This window comes from Somniosus microcephalus, unplaced genomic scaffold, assembly GCF_052327205.1.
Source record: "Somniosus microcephalus isolate GS21.2 unplaced genomic scaffold, FLI_Smic_1.0 unresolved_chr3, whole genome shotgun sequence".
Classification (NCBI taxonomy): Eukaryota; Metazoa; Chordata; class Chondrichthyes; order Squaliformes; family Somniosidae; genus Somniosus; species Somniosus microcephalus.
Genome location: NW_028225181.1, coordinates 51499516 through 51525222, shown reverse-complemented (window position 1 = coordinate 51525222; position 25707 = coordinate 51499516). Strand labels below are relative to the sequence as shown.

At 49.2% G+C, this 25707-nt stretch overlaps 1 protein-coding gene across 1 annotated transcript in view; it reads left to right on the top strand.

The window, feature by feature from the left end:
* Positions 1-933: 933 nt before the first annotated feature.
* LOC147091436 (CD209 antigen-like protein C) overlaps positions 934-25707 on the top strand; it is a gene marked incomplete at its 5' end in the record, with an annotated part of 64954 nt that continues 40180 nt past the window's right edge. The window contains one exon of the mRNA XM_085976598.1: positions 934-1333. Coding sequence (XP_085832724.1) covers positions 934-1333 — 400 coding nt within the window. The remainder of the gene's footprint in view (positions 1334-25707) is intronic.

The following is a 25707-nucleotide window of genomic DNA, read 5'->3' as shown; positions in this document are numbered from 1 at the left end:
TCTCTGATATACCCCACACCTCTCTCTCTGATATACCCCACACCTCTCTCTGATATACCCCACACCCCTCTCTCTCTGATATACCCACACCCTCTCTCTCTGATATACCCCACACCCCTCTCTCTCTGATATACCCCACACCTCTCTCTGATATACCCCACACCCCTCTCTCTCTGATATACCCCACACCCTCTCTCTCTGATATACCCCACACCCCTCTCTCTCTGATATACCCCACACCTCTCTCTCTCTGATATACCCCACACCCCTCTCTCTCTGATATACCCCACACTTCTCTCTCTCTGATATACCCCACACCTCTCTCTCTGATATACCCCACACCTCTCTCTGATATACCCCACACCCCTCTCTCTCTGATATACCCCACACCCTCTCTCTCTGATATACCCCACACCCCTCTCTCTCTGATATACCCCACACCTCTCTCTGATATACCCCACACCCCTCTCTCTCTGATATACCCCACACCCTCTCTCTCTGATATACCCCACACCCCTCTCTCTCTGATATACCCCACACCTCTCTCTCTCTGATATACCCCACACCTCTCTCTCTCTCATATACCCCACACCCTCTCTCTCTCTGATATACCCCACACCCCTCTCTCTCTGATATACCCCACACCCTCTCTCTCTGATATACCCCACACCTCTCTCTCTCTGATATACCCCACACCTCTCTCTCTCTGATATACCCCACACCCCTCTCTCTGTCTGATATACCCCACACCTCTCTCTCTCTGATATACCCCACACCTCTCTCTCTCTGATATACCCCACACCTCTCTCTCTCTCATATACCCCACACCCTCTCTCTCTCTCATATACCACGCACCCCTCTCTCTTATATACCCCACACCTCTCTCTCTCTCTGGTATACCCCACTCCCCTCTCTCTCTGATATACCCCACATCCCTCCTCATTCCGATTTCTGCTCTCAGTCCTACAGCTGAAGGAGGAGCTGAATGGCAGAACACGGGATCGAGACCACAGCCTGGAGCGTCTCCAGGCCCTGCAGGGACAGGCTGCAAAGGCCCGAGCCAATGAGACGGAGCTGAGGAGCCGGGGAGTGGCGCTGGATCGCCAGCTAATGGCCCGGCAAGATGAACTGGAGCTCTGCCGCCAACAGAAGCTCGCCCAGCGGGATAGGGGGGATTGGCTTGAGCGGGAGCTCGACCGGCTGAACACAACCTTGGCGCTGGCCCTGCGGAATCTGACGGAGCTGGGGGGTAAGGTCCGGGAGGTGACGGCGAACCTGAACCAGACCATCAAGAGGAAAACCTCCCTGTGTGAAACCGTCCGGCACTGCACAGGTGAGTCCTAAGCAATCCAGGCAATGACTGATGTAAGAAAACTACTGGGCACTTGGTCTAAGCTTGAAACAAAACTTTAATCAACTGTTTTACAACATGGAGGTCTAGTTGTGTCCTTCACTAGTTCCTGTAGAAGAATGTCCTGAGCAAGCTGGGCCCGTGCCCGAGTATTTATACTCTCCCTGGACAGCGCCACCAGCAGGCCACCCAGTATTACTTCCTAAGTCATTCCACATGAATGGCAAGATTCATGTCAATGACCAGCTCCACTTACTCACCAATACCCTGCTCACTGAGGCAAATTTGGGTTCCGCCAAGACCACTCGGCTCCCGGTCTCATTGCAGCCTTTGTCCAAACATGGACAAAGGAGCTGAATTCCGGAGGTGAGGGGAGAGTGACTGCCCTCGACATCAAGGCAGCATTTGGCCGAGTGTGGCATCAAGGAGCCCGAGTAACACTGGGTGTGGGATATATCAGAGAGAGAGAGAGAGGTGTGGGGTATATCAGAGAGAGAGGGTGTGGGGTATATCAGAGAGAGAGGGGTGTGGGGTATATCAGACAGAGGGGTGTGGGGTATATCAGAGAGAGAGAGGTGTGTGGGGTATATCAGAGAGAGAGGGTGTGGGGTATATCAGAGAGAGAGAGGTGTGGGGTATATCAGAGAGAGAGAGGTGTGGGGTATATCAGAGAGAGAGAGGGTGAGGGGTATATCAGAGAGAGAGAGGGGTGTGGGGTATATCAGAGAGAGAGAGGTGTGGGGTATATCAGACAGAGAGGTGTGGGGTATATCAGAGAGAGAGGGTGTGGGGTATATCAGAGAGAGAGGGGTGTGGGGTATATCAGACAGAGGGGTGTGGGGTATATCAGAGAGAGAGAGGGGTGTGGGGTATATCAGAGAGAGAGGGTGTGGGGTATATCAGAGAGAGAGAGTTGTGGGGTATATCAGAGAGAGAGAGGTGTGGGGTATATCAGAGAGAGAGAGGGTGAGGGGTATATCAGAGAGAGAGAGGGGTGTGGGGTATATCAGAGAGAGAGAGGTGTGGGGTATATCAGACAGAGAGGTGTGGGGTATATCAGAGAGAGAGGGTGTGGGGTATATCAGAGAGAGAGGGGTGTGGGGGATATCAGAGAGAGAGGGGTGTGGGGGATATCAGAGAGAGAGAGGTGTGGGGGATATCAGAGAGAGAGAGGTGTGGGGTATATCAGAGAGAGAGAGGGGTGTGGGGTATATCAGAGAGAGAGGGTGTGGGGTATATCAGAGAGAGAGGGGTGTGGTGGATATCAGAGAGAGAGAGGTGTGGGGTATATCAGAGAGAGAGAGGTGTGGGGTATATCAGAGAGAGAGAGGGGTGTGGGGTATATCAGAGAGAGAGAGGTGTGGGGTATATCAGAGAGAGAGAGGTGTGGGGTATATCAGAGAGAGAGGGTGTGGGGTATATCAGAGAGAGAGGGTGTGAGGTATATCAGAGAGAGAGAGGTGTGGGGTATATCAGAGAGAGGTGTGGGGTATATCAGAGAGAGAGGGGTGTGGGGTATATCAGAGAGAGAGAGGTGTGGGGTATATCAGAGAGAGAGGGGTGTGGGGTATATGAGAGAGAGAGAGAGGTGTGGGGTATATCAGAGAGAGAGGGGTGTGGGGTATATCAGAGAGAGAGAGAGGTGTGGGGTATATCAGAGAGAGAGAGAGGTGTGGGGTATATCAGAGAGAGAGAGGGTTGTGGGGTATATCAGAGAGAGAGGGGTGTGGGGTATATCAGAGAGAGAGGGTGTGGGGCATATCAGAGGGATAGAGGGGTGTGGGGTATATCAGAGAGAGAGGTGTGAGGGGTATATCAGAGAGAGAGGGGCGTGGGGAATATCAGAGAGAGAGGTGTGTGGGGTATATCAGAGGGAGAGAGGGGTGTGGGGTATATCAGAGAGAGGGGTGTGGGGTATATCAGAGAGAGAGGGGTGTGGCGTCTTTCAGAGAGAGAGGGGTGTGGGGTATATCAGAGAGAGAGGGTGTGGGGTATATCAGGGAGAGATGGGTGTGGGGTATATCAGAGAGAGAGGGGTGTGGGGTATATCAGAGAGAGAGGTGTGTGGGGTATATCAGAGAGAGAGAGGGGTGTGGGGTATATCAGAGAGAGGGGTGTGGGGTATATCAGAGAGAGAGGGGTGTGGCATCTTTCAGAGAGAGAGGGGTGTGGGGTATATCAGAGAGAGAGGGTGTGGGGTATATCAGGGAGAGATGGGTGTGGGGTATATCAGAGAGAGAGGGGTGTGGGGTATATCAGAGAGAGAGGGGTGTGGGGTATATCAGAGAGAGAGGGTGTGGGGTATATCAGGGAGAGAGGGGTGTGGGGTATATCAGAGAGAGAGGGGTGTGGGGTATATCAGAGAGAGAGAGGGTGTGGGGTATATCAGAGAGAGAGGGGTGTGGGGTATATCAGAGAGAGAGAGGGGTGTGGGGTATATCAGAGAGAGAGGGGTGTGGGGTATATCAGAGAGAGAGGGGTGTGGGGAATATCAGAGAGAGAGGTGTGTGGGGTATATCAGAGAGAGAGGGGCGTGGGGTATATCAGAGAGAGAGGGGTGTGGGGTATATAAGAGAGAGAGGGGGTGTGGGGTATATCAGAGAGAGGGGTGTGGGGTATATCAGAGAGAGAGGGGTGTGGCGTCTTTCAGAGAGAGAGGGGTGTGGGGTATATCAGAGAGAGAGGGGTGTGGGGTATATCAGAGAGAGAGGGGTGTGGGGTATATAAGAGAGAGGGGTGTGGGGTATATCAGAGAGAGAGAGGGGTGTGGGGTATATCAGAGAGAGAGGGGTGTGGGGTATATCAGAGAGAGAGGGGTGTGGGGTATATAAGAGAGAGGGGTGTGGGGTATATCAGAGAGAGAGAGGCACCACTCCTGTCCCACAGGGGAATAGGACCGCTACCAGCCAGACAGAGGGAGAGATGCACAGGACGTACGCAATACCTCAGACAGAAACAATCCATTAAGAGACAATAAGCAGATGTGCAGCAGCATCTACTTCCGCCTTATGGATCAAGGACTAATTAATAGAAAGAACTGTAACCAAATTGTATTAACTTTTGTAGACAACTGGGGTGATCTTTTTTTTCCCCACACTTAGACACGACAAACACGTACCACTCTTTAACCTATCATAGAAAAAGATAAAACTTAACATGAAATCCTTATATATTTCGACCTGGAATATCCAAGGTCTACGCTCTTCACTGCGAGAAGTGAAGAGTAGGACCCCAGAGTTCATAGAGGAAACTAAAGATCTAGATATTATCATTTTACAGGAAACTTGGTATAAAGGAAAAGGACACACCGGCTGTCCCCAAGGGTACACTGAGCTAGTGGTCCCCTCCAATAAATTACCAAGTGTAACCCAAGGCAGAGACTCCGGAGGCATACTGATCTGGTTTAAAACAGAACTTAAGAATTACATCAAATTTATAAAAAAGGGCGAAAACCATATGTGGCTCAAAATTGAGAGGGAGATTATCTCAAACACCCAAGATGTTTACATTTGCGCACTTTATATCCCTCCAATCGATTCCCCGTACTACAAAGAGGACACCTTCTCCAACATGGAGGGGGAAATTATCCAATACCAGGCCCAGGGGAACGTGTTGATCTGTGGGGACCTCAATTCAAGAACGGGCGAAGAACCAGACTTCACCAATAATCAGGGAAACAATTACGTATTCGGGAATAACCACTTTGACATCCCTTCCCTTCCATACAGGCATAACTGCGACAAGCAGTCAAATACCAACGGTAAACAGCTACTACAGCTCTGTCGAAACCTGGGTCTGTACATTGTCAATGGTAGGTTCATAGGAGACCTCCTAGGAAGATCGACCTACTGCTCACCTCTTGGCTGCAGCACAGTAGACTATATGATTACAGACTTGGACCCATCCTCTTTCAGAGCATTCACAGTCAAACCACAAACAACACTGTCAGATCACAGTCAAATTACTATGTTTCTCAAAAAGACAGAAACAAACAACATAGAAACACAACCCAGTAAACTGTACAACACCAAAAAATCGTACAGATGGGCCAAAAACGACACGGAAAAATACCAGAAAACAATTAGCAATGCATCAACTCAAGCTCTCTTAGACACCTTTCTGGATAACATATACACTCACAATAAAGAAGGCGTAAACCGGGCAGTTAGTAAACTAAACAATATTTTTGATAATTTGGCAACAAATGCAAACTTGAAAGCTCGCAAGAACAAACCCAAAACAAAAAACTATGAAAAATGGTTTGACCATGATTGCCATAACATGAGGAAAAAACTTAGAAAACTATCAAACCAAAAACACAGACATCCAGAAAATGAGGAATTACGCCTTACTTATTGTCAGACGCTAACACAATACAGAAACACACTCAGGACCAAAAAAGAGCAATTTATTAAGAATACACTCAGCTCCATGGAGGAATCCATTGAGTCGAATTGTTTCTGGGACAACTTGAAAACACTACACAAAAAACAACACGACGATTTGTCCATTCAAAATGGGGACACATGGGTAAACCACTTTGAAAAATTATACCAGAAAAACACACTAGGACCAGAGCAACACCAAATACGCAAAAAACTTGAAAAGCTTGAAATGGCCATAAAAGATAACCAAAACCCGCTAGACGCCATAATAACAGAAAAAGAACTTCTTGAAAAACTCAAGGACCTGCGACCAGGAAAAGCTTGCGGGACAGACGGCATACTAAACGAGATGATTAAACACGCAGACGACAAACTGAAACTGGCTATCCTAAAACTCTTCAACTTGGTTCTGAGTGTCGGTTATTTCCCTGACATCTGGAACAAAGGACTCATAACACCCATATACAAAAGTGGGGACAAAATCGACCCAAACAACTATCGAGGCATCTGTGTAAACAGTAACCTGGGGAAGGTATTCTGTAGCATCATAAACAAAAGACTTATAAACTTCCTTGAAGAGCACAATGTCTTGAGTAAAAGCCAAATTGGATTCCTGCCAAACTATAGAACATCCGATCATATCTTCACCCTACAGACCCTAATTGACAAACACGTTCACCATAACAAAAGCAAAATCTACGCATGCTTTGTAGATTTCCAGAAGGCTTTCGACTCCATCTGGCATGACGGTTTATTCCTGAAACTTATCGAAAGCAGGGTAGGAGGGAAAACATATGATGTAATTAAATCAATGTATACAAACAATAAATGTGCAGTTAAAATTGGAGACAAACAAACAAAATACTTCCCACAGGGGCGGGGGGTGACGCAGGGCTCGCCAATCTCACCGACACTCTTTAATATTTACATTAATGGATTGGCAAAACTACTTGAACAATCTACAGCACCCGGCCTCACCCTATATGAATCCAAGGTTAAATTCCTCCTCTATGCCGACGACCTGGTTCTGCTGTCACCAACTAAGGAGGGTCTACAGCAGAACCTGGACCTGCTGGAGTCGTACTGCCAGACTTGGGCCCTGACAATAAATCCCCAAAAAACCAAAGTCCTTGTGTTCCAGCAAAGATCCAAACAACATGGACCCACAATAAATTTCACAGTAGGAACAACCAAAATTGAACAAACCACTCACTACACATACTTGGGCTTAAAAATCAGTTCTACGGGAAACTTCAAACTGGCTGTGAATGAACTGAAAGAGAAAGCAAGAAGGGCTTTCTATGCCATCAAAAAATCAATCCAAATAGAAATCCCAATTAGCATTTGGCTCAAAATTTTCAAATCAGTAATTGAACCAATTGCACTCTATGGCAGTGAGGTCTGGGGACCACTAACACAACAAGATTTTGCAAAATGGGACAAACACCCAATTGAGATCCTACATGCGGAATTCTGTAAAAGTATCCTCCGGACTCAAAGGAAAACAGTAAACAACGCATGCAGGGCGGAACTAGGCCAATACCCATTAATAATCACTATCCAAAAAAGAGCCACCAAATTTTGGAATCACCTACAAATGAGCAACCCCCAATGCTATCACTACGACGCCCTGAAATGCCAAGAGCTGACCATAAAGAAGAATACCCTCAGTCAACTAGTCCTGGGACTCAATAAAGTAACTAATAACAATACTAACAATAACCAGCCCCAGGACAGTGACAGGGTAACACAAAGAATTCGACCCAACACAATCGTCGCTAAGCAAAAGGAAAAATATCTGTCATATTGGGCAGAAACAACAAAAACCCAAAGCAAACTCAATTGCTACTTGGCCCTAAACAGACAATACAACATAGCTGATTACCTGACCATGGTAAAGGATAACAAACTGAGAAGAACCTTGACAAGGTACAGACTTAGCGAACATAGCCTAGCGATCGAAAAAGGCAGACACAGGCAGACCAGGCTGCCAAGAGAAGACAGGATATGCTCTCACTGCAGTCAGGGAGTAGTTGAGACAGAGATGCACTTCCTCACAGCCTGTGGAAAATATCAGGGCATCACAGAGAATTTCTATCAAAAATTCTCACAAATATGCCCTGAATTCAGAAATCTGACTGACAACCAAAAACTCCCATTCCTACTGGGGGAGGAGAGAAGCTGTGTAACACTGGCGGCACACTATGTTACAGCTTGCCATGAACAGAGGGACAACCAGTAAACTAAGACAAGAGTATACATAAACAAGGCGAATGTATATTTATAAACTCAGGGATATACCTGTTTATACACTGTATGAATGGAACCGCGTTTATGTGTTCAACCATAAATGTATTTTGATGCTTTGGCAACATAAGATGTACCTTATCATGCCAATAAAGTGATTTGTATTGTATTGTATTGTATTGTGTGGGGTATATCAGAGAGAGAGAGGGTGTGGGGTATATCAGAGAGAGAGAGGGGTGTGGGGTATATCAGAGAGAGATAGGTGTGGGGTATATCAGAGAGAGAGAGGTGTGGGGTATATCAGAGTGAGGGGTGTGGGGTATATCAGAGAGAGAGAGGGGTGTGGTGTATATCAGAGTGAGAGAGGGGTGTGGGGTATATCAGAGAGAGAGGGTGTGGGGTATATCAGAGAGAGAGGGGTGTGGGGTATATCAGAGAGAGAGAGGGGTGTGGGGTATATCAGAGAGAGAGAGGGGTGTGGGGTATATCAGAGAGAGAGGGGTGTGGGGTATATCAGAGAGAGAGGGGTGTGGGGTATATCAGAGAGAGAGAGGTGTGGGGTATATCAGAGAGAGAGAGGGGTGTGGGGTATATCAGAGAGAGAGAGGTGTGGGGTATATCAGAGAGAGAGAGGGGTGTGGGGTATATCAGAGAGAGAGAGGGGTGTGGGGTATATCAGAGAGAGAGAGGTGTGGGGTATATCAGAGAGAGAGAGGGGTGTGGGGTATATCAGAGAGAGAGAGGGGTGTGGGGTATATCAGAGAGAGAGGGGTGTGGGGTATATCAGAGAGAGAGGGTGTGGGGTATATCAGAGAGAGATGGGTGTGGGGTATATCAGAGAGAGAGGGGTGTGGGGTATATCAGAGAGAGAGGGGTGTGGGGTATATCAGAGAGAGAGGGGTGTGGGGTATATCAGAGAGAGAGAGGTGTGGGGTATATCAGAGAGAGAGAGAGGTGTGGGGTATATCAGAGAGAGGGGTGTGGGGTATATCAGAGAGAGAGGGGTGTGGGGTTTATCAGAGAGAGAGAGGGGTGTGGGGTATATCAGAGAGAGAGGGGTGTGGGGTATATCAGAGAGAGAGGGTGTGGGGTATATCAGAGAGAGAGAGGTGTGGGGTATATCAGAGAGAGAGGGTGTGCGGTATATCAGAGAGAGAGGGGTGTGGGGTATATCAGAGAGAGAGGGGTGTGGGGTATATCAGAGAGAGAGGGGTGTGGGGTATATCAGAGAGAGGGGGGTGTGGGGTATATCAGAGAGAGAGAGGGGTGTGGGGAATATCAGAGAGAGAGAGGGTGTGGGGTATATCAGAGAGAGAGGGGTGTGGGGTATATCAGAGAGAGAGAGGGGTGTGGGGTATATCAGAGAGAGAGGGGTGTGGGGTATATCAGAGAGAGAGAGGTGTGGGGTATATCAGAGAGAGAGGGGTGTGGGGTATATCAGAGAGAGAGAGGTGTGGGGTATATCAGAGAGAGAGGGGTGTGGGGTATATCAGAGAGAGAGGGGTGTAGGGTATATCAGAGAGAGAGGGTGTGGGGTATATCAGAGAGAGAGAGGGTGTGGGGTATATCAGAGAGAGAGAGTGTGTGGGGTATATCAGAGAGAGAGAGGGGTGTGGGGTATATCAGAGAGAGAGGGGTGTGGGGTATATCAGAGAGAGAGGGGTGTGGGGTATATAAGAGAGAGGGGTGTGGGGTATATCAGAGAGAGAGAGGGGTGTGGGGTATATCAGAGAGAGAGGGGTGTGGGGTATATCAGAGAGAGAGGGGTGTGGGGTATATAAGAGAGAGGGGTGTGGGGTATATCAGAGAGAGAGAGGCACCACTCCTGTCCCACAGGGGAATAGGACCGCTACCAGCCAGACAGAGGGAGAGATGCACAGGACGTACGCAATACCTCAGACAGAAACAATCCATTAAGAGACAATAAGCAGATGTGCAGCAGCATCTACTTCCGCCTTATGGATCAAGGACTAATTAATAGAAAGAACTGTAACCAAATTGTATTAACTTTTGTAGACAACTGGGGTGATCTTTTTTTTCCCCACACTTAGACACGACAAACACGTACCACTCTTTAACCTATCATAGAAAAAGATAAAACTTAACATGAAATCCTTATATATTTCGACCTGGAATATCCAAGGTCTACGCTCTTCACTGCGAGAAGTGAAGAGTAGGACCCCAGAGTTCATAGAGGAAACTAAAGATCTAGATATTATCATTTTACAGGAAACTTGGTATAAAGGAAAAGGACACACCGGCTGTCCCCAAGGGTACACTGAGCTAGTGGTCCCCTCCAATAAATTACCAAGTGTAACCCAAGGCAGAGACTCCGGAGGCATACTGATCTGGTTTAAAACAGAACTTAAGAATTACATCAAATTTATAAAAAAGGGCGAAAACCATATGTGGCTCAAAATTGAGAGGGAGATTATCTCAAACACCCAAGATGTTTACATTTGCGCACTTTATATCCCTCCAATCGATTCCCCGTACTACAAAGAGGACACCTTCTCCAACATGGAGGGGGAAATTATCCAATACCAGGCCCAGGGGAACGTGTTGATCTGTGGGGACCTCAATTCAAGAACGGGCGAAGAACCAGACTTCACCAATAATCAGGGAAACAATTACGTATTCGGGAATAACCACTTTGACATCCCTTCCCTTCCATACAGGCATAACTGCGACAAGCAGTCAAATACCAACGGTAAACAGCTACTACAGCTCTGTCGAAACCTGGGTCTGTACATTGTCAATGGTAGGTTCATAGGAGACCTCCTAGGAAGATCGACCTACTGCTCACCTCTTGGCTGCAGCACAGTAGACTATATGATTACAGACTTGGACCCATCCTCTTTCAGAGCATTCACAGTCAAACCACAAACAACACTGTCAGATCACAGTCAAATTACTATGTTTCTCAAAAAGACAGAAACAAACAACATAGAAACACAACCCAGTAAACTGTACAACACCAAAAAATCGTACAGATGGGCCAAAAACGACACGGAAAAATACCAGAAAACAATTAGCAATGCATCAACTCAAGCTCTCTTAGACACCTTTCTGGATAACATATACACTCACAATAAAGAAGGCGTAAACCGGGCAGTTAGTAAACTAAACAATATTTTTGATAATTTGGCAACAAATGCAAACTTGAAAGCTCGCAAGAACAAACCCAAAAACAAAAAAACTATGAAAAATGGTTTGACCATGATTGCCATAACATGAGGAAAAAAACTTAGAAAACTATCAAACCAAAAACACAGACATCCAGAAAATGAGGAATTACGCCTTACTTATTGTCAGACGCTAACACAATACAGAAACACACTCAGGACCAAAAAAGAGCAATTTATTAAGAATACACTCAGCTCCATGGAGGAATCCATTGAGTCGAATTGTTTCTGGGACAACTTGAAAACACTACACAAAAAACAACACGACGATTTGTCCCATTCAAAATGGGGACACATGGGTAAACCACTTTGAAAAATTATACCAGAAAAACACACTAGGACCAGAGCAACACCAAATACGCAAAAAACTTGAAAAGCTTGAAATGGCCATAAAAGATAACAAAACCCGCTAGACGCCATAATAACAGAAAAAGAACTTCTTGAAAAACTCAAGGACCTGCGACCAGGAAAAGCTTGCGGACAGACGGCATACTAAACGAGATGATTAAACACGCAGACGACAAACTGAAACTGGCTATCCTAAAACTCTTCAACTTGGTTCTGAGTGTCGGTTATTTCCTGACATCTGGAACAAAGGACTCATAACACCCATATACAAAAGTGGGGACAAAATCGACCCAAACAACTATCGAGGCATCTGTGTAAACAGTAACCTGGGGAAGGTATTCTGTAGCATCATAAACAAAAGACTTATAAACTTCCTTGAAGAGCACAATGTCTTGAGTAAAAGCCAAATTGGATTCCTGCCAAACTATAGAACATCCGATCATATCTTCACCCTACAGACCCTAATTGACAAACACGTTCACCATAACAAAAGCAAAATCTACGCATGCTTTGTAGATTTCCAGAAGGCTTTCGACTCCATCTGGCATGACGGTTTATTCCTGAAACTTATCGAAAGCGGGGTAGGAGGGAAAACATATGATGTAATTAAATCAATGTATACAAACAATAAATGTGCAGTTAAAATTGGAGACAAACAAACAAAATACTTCCCACAGGGGCGGGGGGTGACGCAGGGCTCGCCAATCTCACCGACACTCTTTAATATTTACATTAATGGATTGGCAAACTACTTGAACAATCTACAGCACCCGGCCTCACCCTATATGAACCAAGGTTAAATTCCTCCTCTATGCCGACGACCTGGTTCTGCTGTCACCAACTAAGGAGGGTCTACAGCAGAACCTGGACCTGCTGGAGTCGTACTGCCAGACTTGGGCCCTGACAATAAATCCCCAAAAACCAAAGTCCTTGTGTTCCAGCAAAGATCCAAACAACATGGACCCACAATAAATTTCACAGTAGACAACCAAAATTGAACAAACCACTCACTACACATACTTGGGCTTAAAAATCAGTTCTACGGGAAACTTCAAACTGGCTGTGAATGAACTGAAAGAGAAAGCAAGAAGGGCTTTCTATGCCATCAAAAATCAATCCAAATAGAAATCCCAATTAGCATTTGGCTCAAAATTTTCAAATCAGTAATTGAACCAATTGCACTCTATGGCAGTGAGGTCTGGGGACCACTAACACAACAAGATTTTGCAAAATGGGACAAACACCCAATTGAGATCCTACATGCGAATTCTGTAAAAGTATCCTCCGGACTCAAAGGAAAACAGTAAACAACGCATGCAGGGCGGAACTAGGCCAATACCCATTAATAATCACTATCCAAAAAAGAGCCACCAAATTTTGGAATCACCTACAAATGAGCAACCCCCAATGCTATCACTACGACGCCCTGAAATGCCAAGAGCTGACCATAAAGAAGAATACCCTCAGTCAACTAGTCCTGGGACTCAATAAAGTAACTAATAACAATACTAACAATAACCAGCCCCAGACAGTGACAGGGTAACACAAAGAATTCGACCCAACACAATCGTCGCTAAGCAAAAGGAAAAATATCTGTCATATTGGGCAGAAACAACAAAAACCCAAAGCAAACTCAATTGCTACTTGGCCCTAAACAGACAATACAACATAGCTGATTACCTGACCATGGTAAAGGATAACAAACTGAGAAGAACCTTGACAAGGTACAGACTTAGCGAACATAGCCTAGCGATCGAAAAAGGCAGACACAGGCAGACCAGGCTGCCAAGAGAAGACAGGATATGCTCTCACTGCAGTCAGGGAGTAGTTGAGACAGAGATGCACTTCCTCACAGCCTGTGGAAAATATCAGGGCATCACAGAGAATTTCTATCAAAAATTCTCACAAATATGCCCTGAATTCAGAATCTGACTGACAACCAAAAACTCCCATTCCTACTGGGGGAGGAGAGAAGCTGTGTAACACTGGCGGCACACTATGTTACAGCTTGCCATGAACAGAGGGACAACCAGTAAACTAAGACAAGAGTATACATAAACAAGGCGAATGTATATTTATAAACTCAGGGGATATACCTGTTTATACACTGTATGAATGGAACCGCGTTTATGTGTTCAACCATAAATGTATTTTGATGCTTTGGCAACATAAGATGTACCTTATCATGCCAATAAAGTGATTTGTATTGTATTGTATTGTATTGTGTGGGGTATATCAGAGAGAGAGGGTGTGGGTATATCAGAGAGAGAGAGGGTGTGGCGGTATATCAGAGAGAGATAGGTGTGGGGTATATCAGAGAGAGAGAGGTGTGGGGTATATCAGAGTGAGGGGTGTGGGGTATATCAGAGAGAGAGAGGGGTGTGGTGTATATCAGAGTGAGAGAGGGGTGTGGGGTATATCAGAGAGAGAGGGTGTGGGGTATATCAGAGAGAGAGGGGTGTGGGGTATATCAGAGAGAGAGAGGGGTGTGGGGTATATCAGAGGGGTATATCAGAGAGAGAGAGGGGTGTGGGGTATATCAGAGAGAGAGGGGTGTGGGGTATATCAGAGAGAGAGGGGTGTGGGGTATATCAGAGAGAGAGAGGTGTGGGGTATATCAGAGAGAGAGAGGGGTGTGGGGTATATCAGAGAGAGAGAGGTGTGGGGTATATCAGAGAGAGAGAGGGGTGTGGGGTATATCAGAGAGAGAGAGGGGTGTGGGGTATATCAGAGAGAGAGAGGTGTGGGGTATATCAGAGAGAGAGAGGGGTGTGGGGTATATCAGAGAGAGAGAGGGGTGTGGGGTATATCAGAGAGAGAGGGGTGTGGGGTATATCAGAGAGAGAGGGTGTGGGGTATATCAGAGAGAGATGGGTGTGGGGTATATCAGAGAGAGAGGGGTGTGGGGTATATCAGAGAGAGAGGGGTGTGGGGTATATCAGAGAGAGAGGGGTGTGGGGTATATCAGAGAGAGAGAGGTGTGGGGTATATCAGAGAGAGAGAGAGGTGTGGGGTATATCAGAGAGAGGGGTGTGGGGTATATCAGAGAGAGAGGGGTGTGGGGTTTATCAGAGAGAGAGAGGGGTGTGGGGTATATCAGAGAGAGAGGGGTGTGGGGTATATCAGAGAGAGAGGGTGTGGGGTATATCAGAGAGAGAGAGGTGTGGGGTATATCAGAGAGAGAGGGTGTGCGGTATATCAGAGAGAGAGGGGTGTGGGGTATATCAGAGAGAGAGGGGTGTGGGTATATCAGAGAGAGAGGGGTGTGGGGTATATCAGAGAGAGGGGGGTGTGGGGTATATCAGAGAGAGAGAGGGGTGTGGGGAATATCAGAGAGAGAGAGGGTGTGGGGTATATCAGAGAGAGAGGGGTGTGGGGTATATCAGAGAGAGAGAGGGGTGTGGGGTATATCAGAGAGAGAGGGGTGTGGGGTATATCAGAGAGAGAGAGGTGTGGGGTATATCAGAGAGAGAGGGGTGTGGGGTATATCAGAGAGAGAGAGGTGTGGGGTATATCAGAGAGAGAGGGGTGTGGGGTATATCAGAGAGAGAGGGGTGTAGGGTATATCAGAGAGAGAGGGTGTGGGGTATATCAGAGAGAGAGAGGGTGTGGGGTATATCAGAGAGAGAGAGTGTGTGGGGTATATCAGAGAGAGAGAGGGGTGTGGGGTATATCAGAGAGAGAGGGGTGTGGGGTATATCAGAGAGAGAGGGTGTGGGGTATATCAGAGAGAGAGAGGGTGTGGGGTATATCAGAGAGAGAGAGGGTGTGGGGTATATCAGAGAGAGAGGGGTGTGGGGGATATCAGAGAGAGAGGGGTGTGGGGGATATCAGAGAGAGAGAGGTGTGGGGGATATCAGAGAGAGAGAGGTGTGGGGTATATCAGAGAGAGAGAGGGGTGTGGGGTGTATCAGAGAGAGAGGGTGTGGGGTATATCAGAGAGAGAGGGGTGTGGGGGATATCAGAGAGAGAGAGGTGTGGGGTATATCAGAGAGAGAGAGGTGTGGGGTATATCAGAGAGAGAGAGGGGTGTGGGGTATATCAGAGAGAGAGAGGTGTGGGGTATATCAGAGAGAGAGAGGTGTGGGGTATATCAGAGAGAGAGGGTGTGGGGTATATCAGAGAGAGAGGGTGTGGGGTATATCAGAGAGAGGTGTGGGGTATATCAGAGAGAGAGGGGTGTGGGGTATATCAGAGAGAGAGAGGTGTGGGGTATATCAGAGAGAGAGGGGTGTGGGGTATATGAGAGAGAGAGAGAGGTGTGGGGTATATCAGAGAGAGAGGGGTGTGGGGTATATCAGAGAGAGAGAGAGGTGTGGGGTATATCAGAGAGAGAGAGAGGTGTGGGGTATATCAGAGAGAGAGAGGGTTGTGGGGTATATCAGAGAGAGAGAGGGGTGTGGGGTATATCAGAGAGAGAGGGTGTGGGGCATATCAGAGGGATAGAGGGGTGTGGGGTATATCAGAGAGAGAGGTGTGAGGGGTATATCAGAGAGAGAGGGGCGTGGGGAATATCAGAGAGAGAGGTGTGTGGGGTATATCAGAGGGAGAGAGGGGTGTGGGGTATATCAGAGAGAGGGGTGTGGGGTATATCAGAGAGAGAGGGGTGTGGCGTCTTTCAGAGAGAGAGGGGTGTGGGGTATATCAGAGAGAGAGGGTGTGGGGTATATCAGGGAGAGATGGGTGTGGGGTATATCAGAGAGAGAGGGGTGTGGGGTATATCAGAGAGAGAGGTGTGTGGGGTATATCAGAGAGAGAGAGGGGTGTGGGGTATATCAGAGAGAGGGGTGTGGGGTATATCAGAGAGAGAGGGGTGTGGGCATCTTTCAGAGAGAGAGGGGTGTGCGGTATATCAGAGAGAGAGGGTGTGGGGTATATCAGGGAGAGATGGGTGTGGGGTATATCAGAGAGAGAGGGGTGTAGGGTATATCAGAGAGAGAGGGGTGTGGGGTATATCAGAGAGAGAGGGTGTGGGGTATATCAGGGAGAGAGGGGGTGTGGGTTATATCAGAGAGAGAGGGGTGTGGGGTATATCAGAGAGAGAGAGAGGGTGTGGGGTATATCAGAGAGAGAGGGGTGTGGGGTATATCAGAGAGAGAGAGGGGTGTGGGGTATATCAGAGAGAGAGGGGTGTGGGGTATATCAGAGAGAGAGGGGTGTGGGGAATATCAGAGAGAGAGGTGTGTGGGGTATATCAGAGAGAGAGGGGCGTGGGGTATATCAGAGAGAGAGGGGTGTGGGGTATATAAGAGAGAGAGAGGGGTGTGGGGTATATCAGAGAGAGGGGTGTGGGGTATATCAGAGAGAGAGGGGTGTGGCGTCTTTCAGAGAGAGAGGGGTGTGGGGGTATATCAGAGAGAGAGGGGTGTGGGGTATATAAGAGAGAGGGGTGTGGGGTATATCAGAGAGAGAGGGGTGTGGGGTATATCAGAGAGAGAGGGGTGTGGGGTATATCAGAGAGAGAGGGGTGTGGGGTATATCAGAGAGAGAGGGGTGTGGGGTATATCAGAGAGAGGGGGGTGTGGGGTATATCAGAGAGAGAGAGGGGTGTGGGGAATATCAGAGAGAGAGAGGGTGTGGGGTATATCAGAGAGAGAGGGGTGTGGGGTATATCAGAGAGAGAGAGGGGTGTGGGGTATATCAGAGAGAGAGGGGTGTGGGGTATATCAGAGAGAGAGAGGTGTGGGGTATATCAGAGAGAGAGGGGTGTGGGGTATATCAGAGAGAGAGAGGTGTGGGGTATATCAGAGAGAGAGGGGTGTGGGGTATATCAGAGAGAGAGGGGTGTAGGGTATATCAGAGAGAGAGGGTGTGGGGTATATCAGAGAGAGAGAGGGTGTGGGGTATATCAGAGAGAGAGAGTGTGTGGGGTATATCAGAGAGAGAGAGGCGTGTGGGGTATATCAGAGAGAGAGGGGGGTGGGGTATATCAGAGAGAGAGGGTGTGGGGTATATCAGAGAGAGAGAGGGTGTGGGGTATATCAGAGAGAGAGAGGGTGTGGGGTATATCAGAGAGAGAGGGGTGTGGGGGATATCAGAGAGAGAGGGGTGTGGGGGATATCAGAGAGAGAGAGGTGTGGGGGATATCAGAGAGAGAGAGGTGTGGGGTATATCAGAGAGAGAGAGGGGTGTGGGGTATATCAGAGAGAGAGGGTGTGGGGTATATCAGAGAGAGAGGGGTGTGGGGGATATCAGAGAGAGAGAGGTGTGGGGTATATCAGAGAGAGAGAGGTGTGGGGTATATCAGAGAGAGAGAGGGTGTGGGGTATATCAGAGAGAGAGAGGTGTGGGGTATATCAGAGAGAGAGAGGTGTGGGGTATATCAGAGAGAGAGGGTGTGGGGTATATCAGAGAGAGAGGGTGTGGGGTATATCAGAGAGAGAGAGGTGTGGGGTATATCAGAGAGAGGTGTGGGGTATATCAGAGAGAGAGGGGTGTGGGGTATATCAGAGAGAGAGAGGTGTGGGGTATATCAGAGAGAGAGGGGTGTGGGGTATATGAGAGAGAGAGAGAGGTGTGGGGTATATGAGAGAGAGAGGGGTGTGGGGTATATCAGAGAGAGAGAGAGGTGTGGGGTATATCAGAGAGAGAGAGGTGTGGGGTATATCAGAGAGAGAGAGGGTTGTGGGGTATATCAGAGAGAGAGGGGTGTGGGGTATATCAGAGAGAGAGGGTGTGGGGCATATCAGAGGGATAGAGGGGTGTGGGGTATATCAGAGAGAGAGGTGTGAGGGGTATATCAGAGAGAGAGGGGCGTGGGGAATATCAGAGAGAGAGGTGTGTGGGGTATATCAGAGGGAGAGAGGGGTGTGGGGTATATCAGAGAGAGGGGTGTGGGGTATATCAGAGAGAGAGGGGTGTGGCGTCTTTCAGAGAGAGAGGGGTGTGGGGTATATCAGAGAGAGAGGGTGTGGGGTATATCAGGGAGAGATGGGTGTGGGGTATATCAGAGAGAGAGGGGTGTGGGGTATATCAGAGAGAGAGGTGTGTGGGGTATATCAGAGAGAGAGAGGGGTGTGGGGTATATCAGAGAGAGGGGTGTGGGGTATATCAGAGAGAGAGGGGTGTGGCATCTTTCAGAGAGAGAGGGGTGTGGGGTATATCAGAGAGAGAGGGTGTGGGGTATATCAGGGAGAGATGGGTGTGGGGTATATCAGAGAGAGAGGGGTGTAGGGTATATCAGAGAGAGAGGGGTGTGGGGTATATCAGAGAGAGAGGGTGTGGGGTATATCAGGGAGAGAGGGGTGTGGGTTATATCAGAGAGAGAGGGGTGTGGGGTATATCAGAGAGAGAGAGAGGGTGTGGGGTATATCAGAGAGAGAGGGGTGTGGGGTATATCAGAGAGAGAGAGGGGTGTGGGGTATATCAGAGAGAGAGGGGTGTGGGGTATATCAGAGAGAGAGGGGTGTGGGGAATATCAGAGAGAGAGGTGTGTGGGGTATATCAGAGAGAGAGGGGCGTGGGGTATATCAGAGAGAGAGGGGTGTGGGGTATATAAGAGAGAGAGAGGGGTGTGGGGTATATCAGAGAGAGGGGTGTGGGGTATATCAGAGAGAGAGGGGTGTGGCGTCTTTCAGAGAGGGAGGGGTGTGGGGTATATCAGAGAGAGAGGGGTGTGGGGTATATAAGAGAGAGGGGTGTGGGGTATATCAGAGAGAGAGGGTGTGGGGTATATCAGAGAGAGAGGGGTGTGGGGTATATCAGAGAGAGAGGGGTGTGGGGTATATCAGAGAGAGAGGGGTGTGGGGTATATCAGAGAGAGGGGGGTGTGGGGTATATCAGAGAGAGAGAGGGGTGTGGGGAATATCAGAGAGAGAGAGGGTGTGGGGTATATCAGAGAGAGAGGGGTGTGGGGTATATCAGAGAGAGAGAGGGGTGTGGGGTATATCAGAGAGAGAGGGGTGTGGGGTATATCAGAGAGAGAGAGGTGTGGGGTATATCAGAGAGAGAGGGGTGTGGGGTATATCAGAGAGAGAGAGGTGTGGGGTATATCAGAGAGAGAGGGGTGTGGGGTATATCAGAGAGAGAGGGGTGTAGGGTATATCAGAGAGAGAGGGTGTGGGGTATATCAGAGAGAGAGAGGGTGTGGGGTATATCAGAGAGAGAGAGTGTGTGGGGTATATCAGAGAGAGAGAGGGGTGTGGGGTATATCAGAGAGAGAGGGGTGTGGTGTATATCAGAGAGAGAGGGTGTGGGGTATATCAGAGAGAGAGAGGGTGTGGGGTATATCAGAGAGAGAGAGGGTGTGGGTATATCAGAGAGAGAGGGGTGTGGGGGATATCAGAGAGAGAGGGGTGTGGGGGATATCAGAGAGAGAGAGGTGTGGGGGATATCAGAGAGAGAGAGGTGTGGGGTATATCAGAGAGAGAGAGGGGTGTGGGGTATATCAGAGAGAGAGGGTGTGGGGTATATCAGAGAGAGAGGGGTGTGGGGGATATCAGAGAGAGAGAGGTGTGGGGTATATCAGAGAGAGAGAGGTGTGGGGTATATCAGAGAGAGAGAGGGGTGTGGGGTATATCAGAGAGAGAGAGGTGTGGGGTATATCAGAGAGAGAGAGGTGTGGGGTATATCAGAGAGAGAGGGTGTGGGGTATATCAGAGAGAGAGGGTGTGGGGTATATCAGAGAGAGAGAGGTGTGGGGTATATCAGAGAGAGGTGTGGGGTATATCAGAGAGAGAGGGGTGTGGGGTATATCAGAGAGAGAGAGGTGTGGGGTATATCAGAGAGAGAGGGGTGTGGGGTATATGAGAGAGAGAGAGAGGTTGTGGGGTATATCAGAGAGAGAGGGGTGTGGGGTATATCAGAGAGAGAGAGAGGTGTGGGGTATATCAGAGAGAGAGAGAGGTGTGGGGTATATCAGAGAGAGAGAGGGTTGTGGGGTATATCAGAGAGAGAGGGGTGTGGGGTATATCAGAGAGAGAGGGTGTGTGGCATATCAGAGGGATAGAGGGGTGTGGGGTATATCAGAGAGAGAGGTGTGAGGGGTATATCAGAGAGAGAGGGGCGTGGGGAATATCAGAGAGAGAGGTGTGTGGGGTATATCAGAGGGAGAGAGGGGTGTGGGGTATATCAGAGAGAGGGGTGTGGGGTATATCAGAGAGAGAGGGGTGTGGCGTCTTTCAGAGAGAGAGGGGTGTGGGGTATATCAGAGAGAGAGGGTGTGGGGTATATCAGGGAGAGATGGGTGTGGGGTATATCAGAGAGAGAGGGGTGTGGGGTATATCAGAGAGAGAGGTGTGTGGGGTATATCAGAGAGAGAGAGGGGTGTGGGGTATATCAGAGAGAGGGGTGTGGGGTATATCAGAGAGAGAGGGGTGTGGCATCTTTCAGAGAGAGAGGGGTGTGGGGTATATCAGAGAGAGAGGGTGTGGGGTATATCAGGGAGAGATGGGTGTGGGGTATATCAGAGAGAGAGGGGTGTAGGGTATATCAGAGAGAGAGGGGTGTGGGGTATATCAGAGAGAGAGGGTGTGGGGTATATCAGGGAGAGAGGGGTGTGGGTTATATCAGAGAGAGAGGGGTGTGGGGTATATCAGAGAGAGAGAGAGGGTGTGGGGTATATCAGAGAGAGAGGGGTGTGGGGTATATCAGAGAGAGAGAGGGGTGTGGGGTATATCAGAGAGAGAGGGGTGTGGGGTATATCAGAGAGAGAGGGGTGTGGGGAATATCAGAGAGAGAGGTGTGTGGGGTATATCAGAGAGAGAGGGGCGTGGGGTATATCAGAGAGAGAGGGGTGTGGGGTATATAAGAGAGAGAGAGGGGTGTGGGGTATATCAGAGAGAGGGGTGTGGGGTATATCAGAGAGAGAGGGGTGTGGCGTCTTTCAGAGAGAGAGGGGTGTGGGGTATATCAGAGAGAGAGGGGTGTGGGGTATATAAGAGAGAGGGGTGTGGGGTATATCAGAGAGAGAGAGGGGTGTGGGGTATATCAGAGAGAGAGGGGTGTGGGGTATATCAGAGAGAGAGGGGTGTGGGGTATATAAGAGAGAGGGGTGTGGGGTATATCAGGAGAGAGAGGGGTGTGGGGTATATCAGAGAGAGAGAGGGGTGTGGGGTATATCAGAGAGAGAGAGGGGTGTGGGGTATATCAGAGAGAGAGAGGTGTGGGGTATATCAGAGAGAGAGAGGGTGTGGGGTATATCAGAGAGAGGGGTGTGGGGTATATCAGAGAGAGAGAGGGGTGTGGTGGAAATCAGAGTGAGAGAGGGGTGTGGGGTATATCAGAGAGAGAGGGTGTGGGGTATATCAGAGAGAGAGGGGTGTGGGGTATATCAGAGAGAGAGAGGGGTGTGGGGTATATCAGAGAGAGAGAGGGGTGTGGGGTATATCAGAGAGAGAGGGGTGTGGGGTATATCAGAGAGAGAGGGGTGTGGGGTATATCAGAGAGAGAGAGGTGTGGGGTATATCAGAGAGAGAGAGGGGTGTGGGGTATATCAGAGAGAGAGAGGGTGTGGGGTATATCAGAGAGAGAGAGGGGTGTGGGGTATATCAGAGAGAGAGGGGTGTGGGTATATCAGAGAGAGAGAGGGTGTGGGGTATATCAGAGAGAGAGGGGTGTGGGGTATATCAGAGAGAGAGAGGGTGTGGGGGTATATCAGAGAGAGAGGGGTGTGGGGTATATCAGAGAGAGAGGGGTGTGGGGTATATCAGAGAGAGAGGGGTGTGGGGTATATCAGAGAGAGAGAGGGTGTGGGGTATATCAGAGAGAGAGGGGTGTGGGGTATATCAGAGAGAGAGGGGTGTGGGGTATATCAGAGAGAGAGAGGTGTGGGGTATATCAGAGAGAGAGAGAGGTGTGGGGTATATCAGAGAGAGAGGGTGTGGGGTATATCAGAGAGAGAGGGGTGTGGGGTATATCAGAGAGAGAGAGGGTGTGGGGTATATCAGAGAGAGAGGGGTGTGGGGTATATCAGAGAGAGAGGGGTGTGGGGTATATCAGAGAGAGAGAGGTGTGGGGTATATCAGAGAGAGAGGGGTGTGGGGTATATCAGAGAGAGAGGGGTGTGGGGTATATCAGAGAGAGAGGGGTGTGGGGTATATCAGAGAGAGAGAGGGGTGTGGGGTATATCAGAGAGAGAGGGGTGTGGGGTATATCAGAGAGAGAGAGGGTGTGGGGTATATCAGAGAGAGAGAGGGTGTGGGGTATATCAGAGAGAGAGAGGGTGTGGGGTATATCAGAGAGAGAGGGGTGTGGGGTATATCAGAGAGAGAGGGGTGTGGGGTATATCAGAGAGAGAGGGGTGTGGGGTATATCAGAGAGAGAGGGGTGTGGGGTATATCAGAGAGAGAGGGGTGTGGGGTATATCAGAGAGAGAGAGGTGTGGGGTATATCAGAGAGAGAGGGGTGTGGGGTATATCAGAGAGAGAGGGGTGTGGGGTATATCAGAGAGAGAGGGGTGTGGGGTATATCAGAGAGAGAGAGGTGTGGGGTATATCAGAGAGAGAGGGGTGTGGGGTATATCAGAGAGAGAGGAGGTGTGGGGTATATCAGAGAGAGAGGGGTTGTGGGGTATATCAGAGAGAGAGAGGGTGTGGGAATGAGAGAGTGTGTGGGGTATATCAGAGAGAGAGAGGGGTGTGGGGTATATCAGAGAGAGAGGGGTGTGGGGTATATCAGAGAGAGAGGGTGTGGGGTATATCAGAGAGAGAGAGGGTGTGGGGTATATCAGAGAGAGAGAGGGTGTGGGGTATATCAGAGAGAGAGGGGTGTGGGGTATATCAGAGAGAGAGGGGTGTGGGGTATATCAGAGAGAGAGAGGGTGTGGGTATATCAGAGAGAGGGGGGTGTGGGGTATATCAGAGAGAGAGAGGGGTGTGGGGAATATCAGAGAGAGAGAGGGTGTGGGGTCTATCAGAGAGAGAGGGGTGTGGGGTATATCAGAGAGAGAGAGGGTGTGGGGTATATCAGAGAGAGAGGGGTGTGGGGTATATCAGAGAGAGAGAGGTGTGGGGTATATCAGAGAGAGAGGGGTGTGGGGTATATCAGAGAGAGAGAGGTGTGGGGTATATCAGAGAGAGAGGGATGTGGGGTATATCAGAGAGAGAGAGGGTGTGGGAATATCAGAGAGAGAGTGTGTGGGGTATATCAGAGAGAGAGGGGTGTGGGGTATATCAGAGAGAGAGGGGTGTGGGGTATATCAGAGAGAGAGGGTGTGGGGTATATCAGAGAGAGAGAGGGTGTGGGTATATCAGAGAGAGAGAGGGTGTGGGGTATATCAGAGAGAGAGGGGTGTGGGTATATCAGAGAGAGAGAGGTGTGGGGTATATCAGAGAGAGAGGGGTGTGGGCATATCAGAGAGAGAGGGGTGTGGGGTATATCAGAGAGAGAGAGGGGTGTGGGGTGTATCAGAGAGAGAGAGGTGTGGGGTATATCAGAGAGAGGGGTGTGGGGTATATCAGAGAGAGAGGTGTGGGGTTTATCAGAGAGAGGGGGTGTGGGGTATATCAGAGAGAGAGGGGTGTGGGGTATAACAGAGAGAGAGAGGTGTGGGGTATATCAGAGAGAGGGGTGTGGGGTATATCAGAGAGAGAGGGGTGTGGGGTATATCAGAGAGAGAGGTGTGTGGGGTATATCAGAGAGAGAGGGCTGTGGGGTATATCAGAGAGAGAGAGGGTGTGGGGTATATCAGAGAGAGAGGGGTGTGGGGTATATCAGAGAGAGAGGGGTGTGGGGTATATCAGAGAGAGAGGGGTGTGGGGTATATCAGAGAGAGAGAGAGGTGTGGGGTATATCAGAGAGAGAGGGGTGTGGGGTATATCAGAGAGAGAGGGGTGTGGGGTATATCAGAGAGAGAGTGGTGTGGGGTATATCAGAGAGAGAGAGGTGTGGGGTATATCAGAGAGAGAGGGGTGTGGGGTATATCAGAGAGAGAGGGGTGTGGGGTATATCAGAGAGAGAGGGGTGTGGGGTATATCAGAGAGAGAGAGGTGTGGGGTATATCAGAGAGAGAGGGGTGTGGGGTCTATCAGAGCGACAGAGGTGTGGGGTATATCAGAGAGAGAGAGGTGTGGGGTATATCAGAGAGAGAGGGGTGTGGGGTATATCAGAGAGAGAGGGGTTGTGGGGTATATCAGAGAGAGAGGGTGTGGGGTATATCAGAGAGAGAGGGGTGTGGGGTATATCAGAGAGAGAGGGGTGTGGGGTATATCAGAGAGAGAGGGGTGTGGGGTATATCAGAGAGAGAGAGGTGTGGGGTATATCAGAGAGAGAGGGGTGTGGGGTATATCAGAGAGAGAGAGGTGTGGGGTATATCAGAGAGAGAGAGGTGTGGGGTATATCAGAAGAGAGAGGGTGTGGGGTATATCAGAGAGAGAGGGTGTGGGGTATATCAGAGAGAGAGGGTGTGGGGTATATCAGAGAGGGAGGGGTGTGGGGTATATCAGAGAGAGAGGGGTGTGGGGTATATCAGAGAGAGAGGGTGTGGGGTATATCAGAGAGAGAGGTATGTGGGTATATCAGAGAGAGAGGGTGTGGGGTATATCAGAGAGAGAGGTGTGTGGGGTATATCAGAGAGAGAGGGTGTGGGGTATATCAGAGAGAGAGAGGTGTGGGGTATATCAGAGAGAGAGTGTGTGGGGTATATCAGAGAGAGAGGGTGTGGGGTATATCAGAGAGAGAGAGGTGTGGGGTATATCAGAGAGAGAGAGGTGTGGGGTATATCAGAGAGAGAGGGGTGTGGGGTATATCAGAGAGAGAGGGGTGTGGGTATATCAGAGAGAGAGGGGTGTGGGGTATATCAGAGAGAGAGGGGTTATTAGAGAGAGAGGGGTGTGGGGTATATCAGAGAGAGAGAGGTGTGGGGACATCAGAGAGAGAGGGGTGTGGGCTATATCAGAGAGAGAGGTGTGTGGGGTATATCAGAGAGAGAGGGGTGTGGGGTATATCAGAGAGAGAGGGGTGTGGGGTATATCAGAGAGAGAGTGGTGTGGGGTATATCAGAGAGAGAGGGGTGTGGGGTATATCAGAGAGAGAGGTGAGGGGTATATCAGAGAGAGAGAGGGGTTTGGGGTATATCAGAGAGAGAGGGGTGTGGGGTATATCAGAGAGAGAGGGGTGTGGGGTATATCAGAGAGAGAGAGGGGTGTGGGGTATATCAGAGAGAGAGAGGTGTGGGGTATATCAGAGAGAGAGGGTGTCGGGTATATCAGAGAGAGAAGGGTGTGGGGTATATCAGAGAGAGGTGTGGGGTATA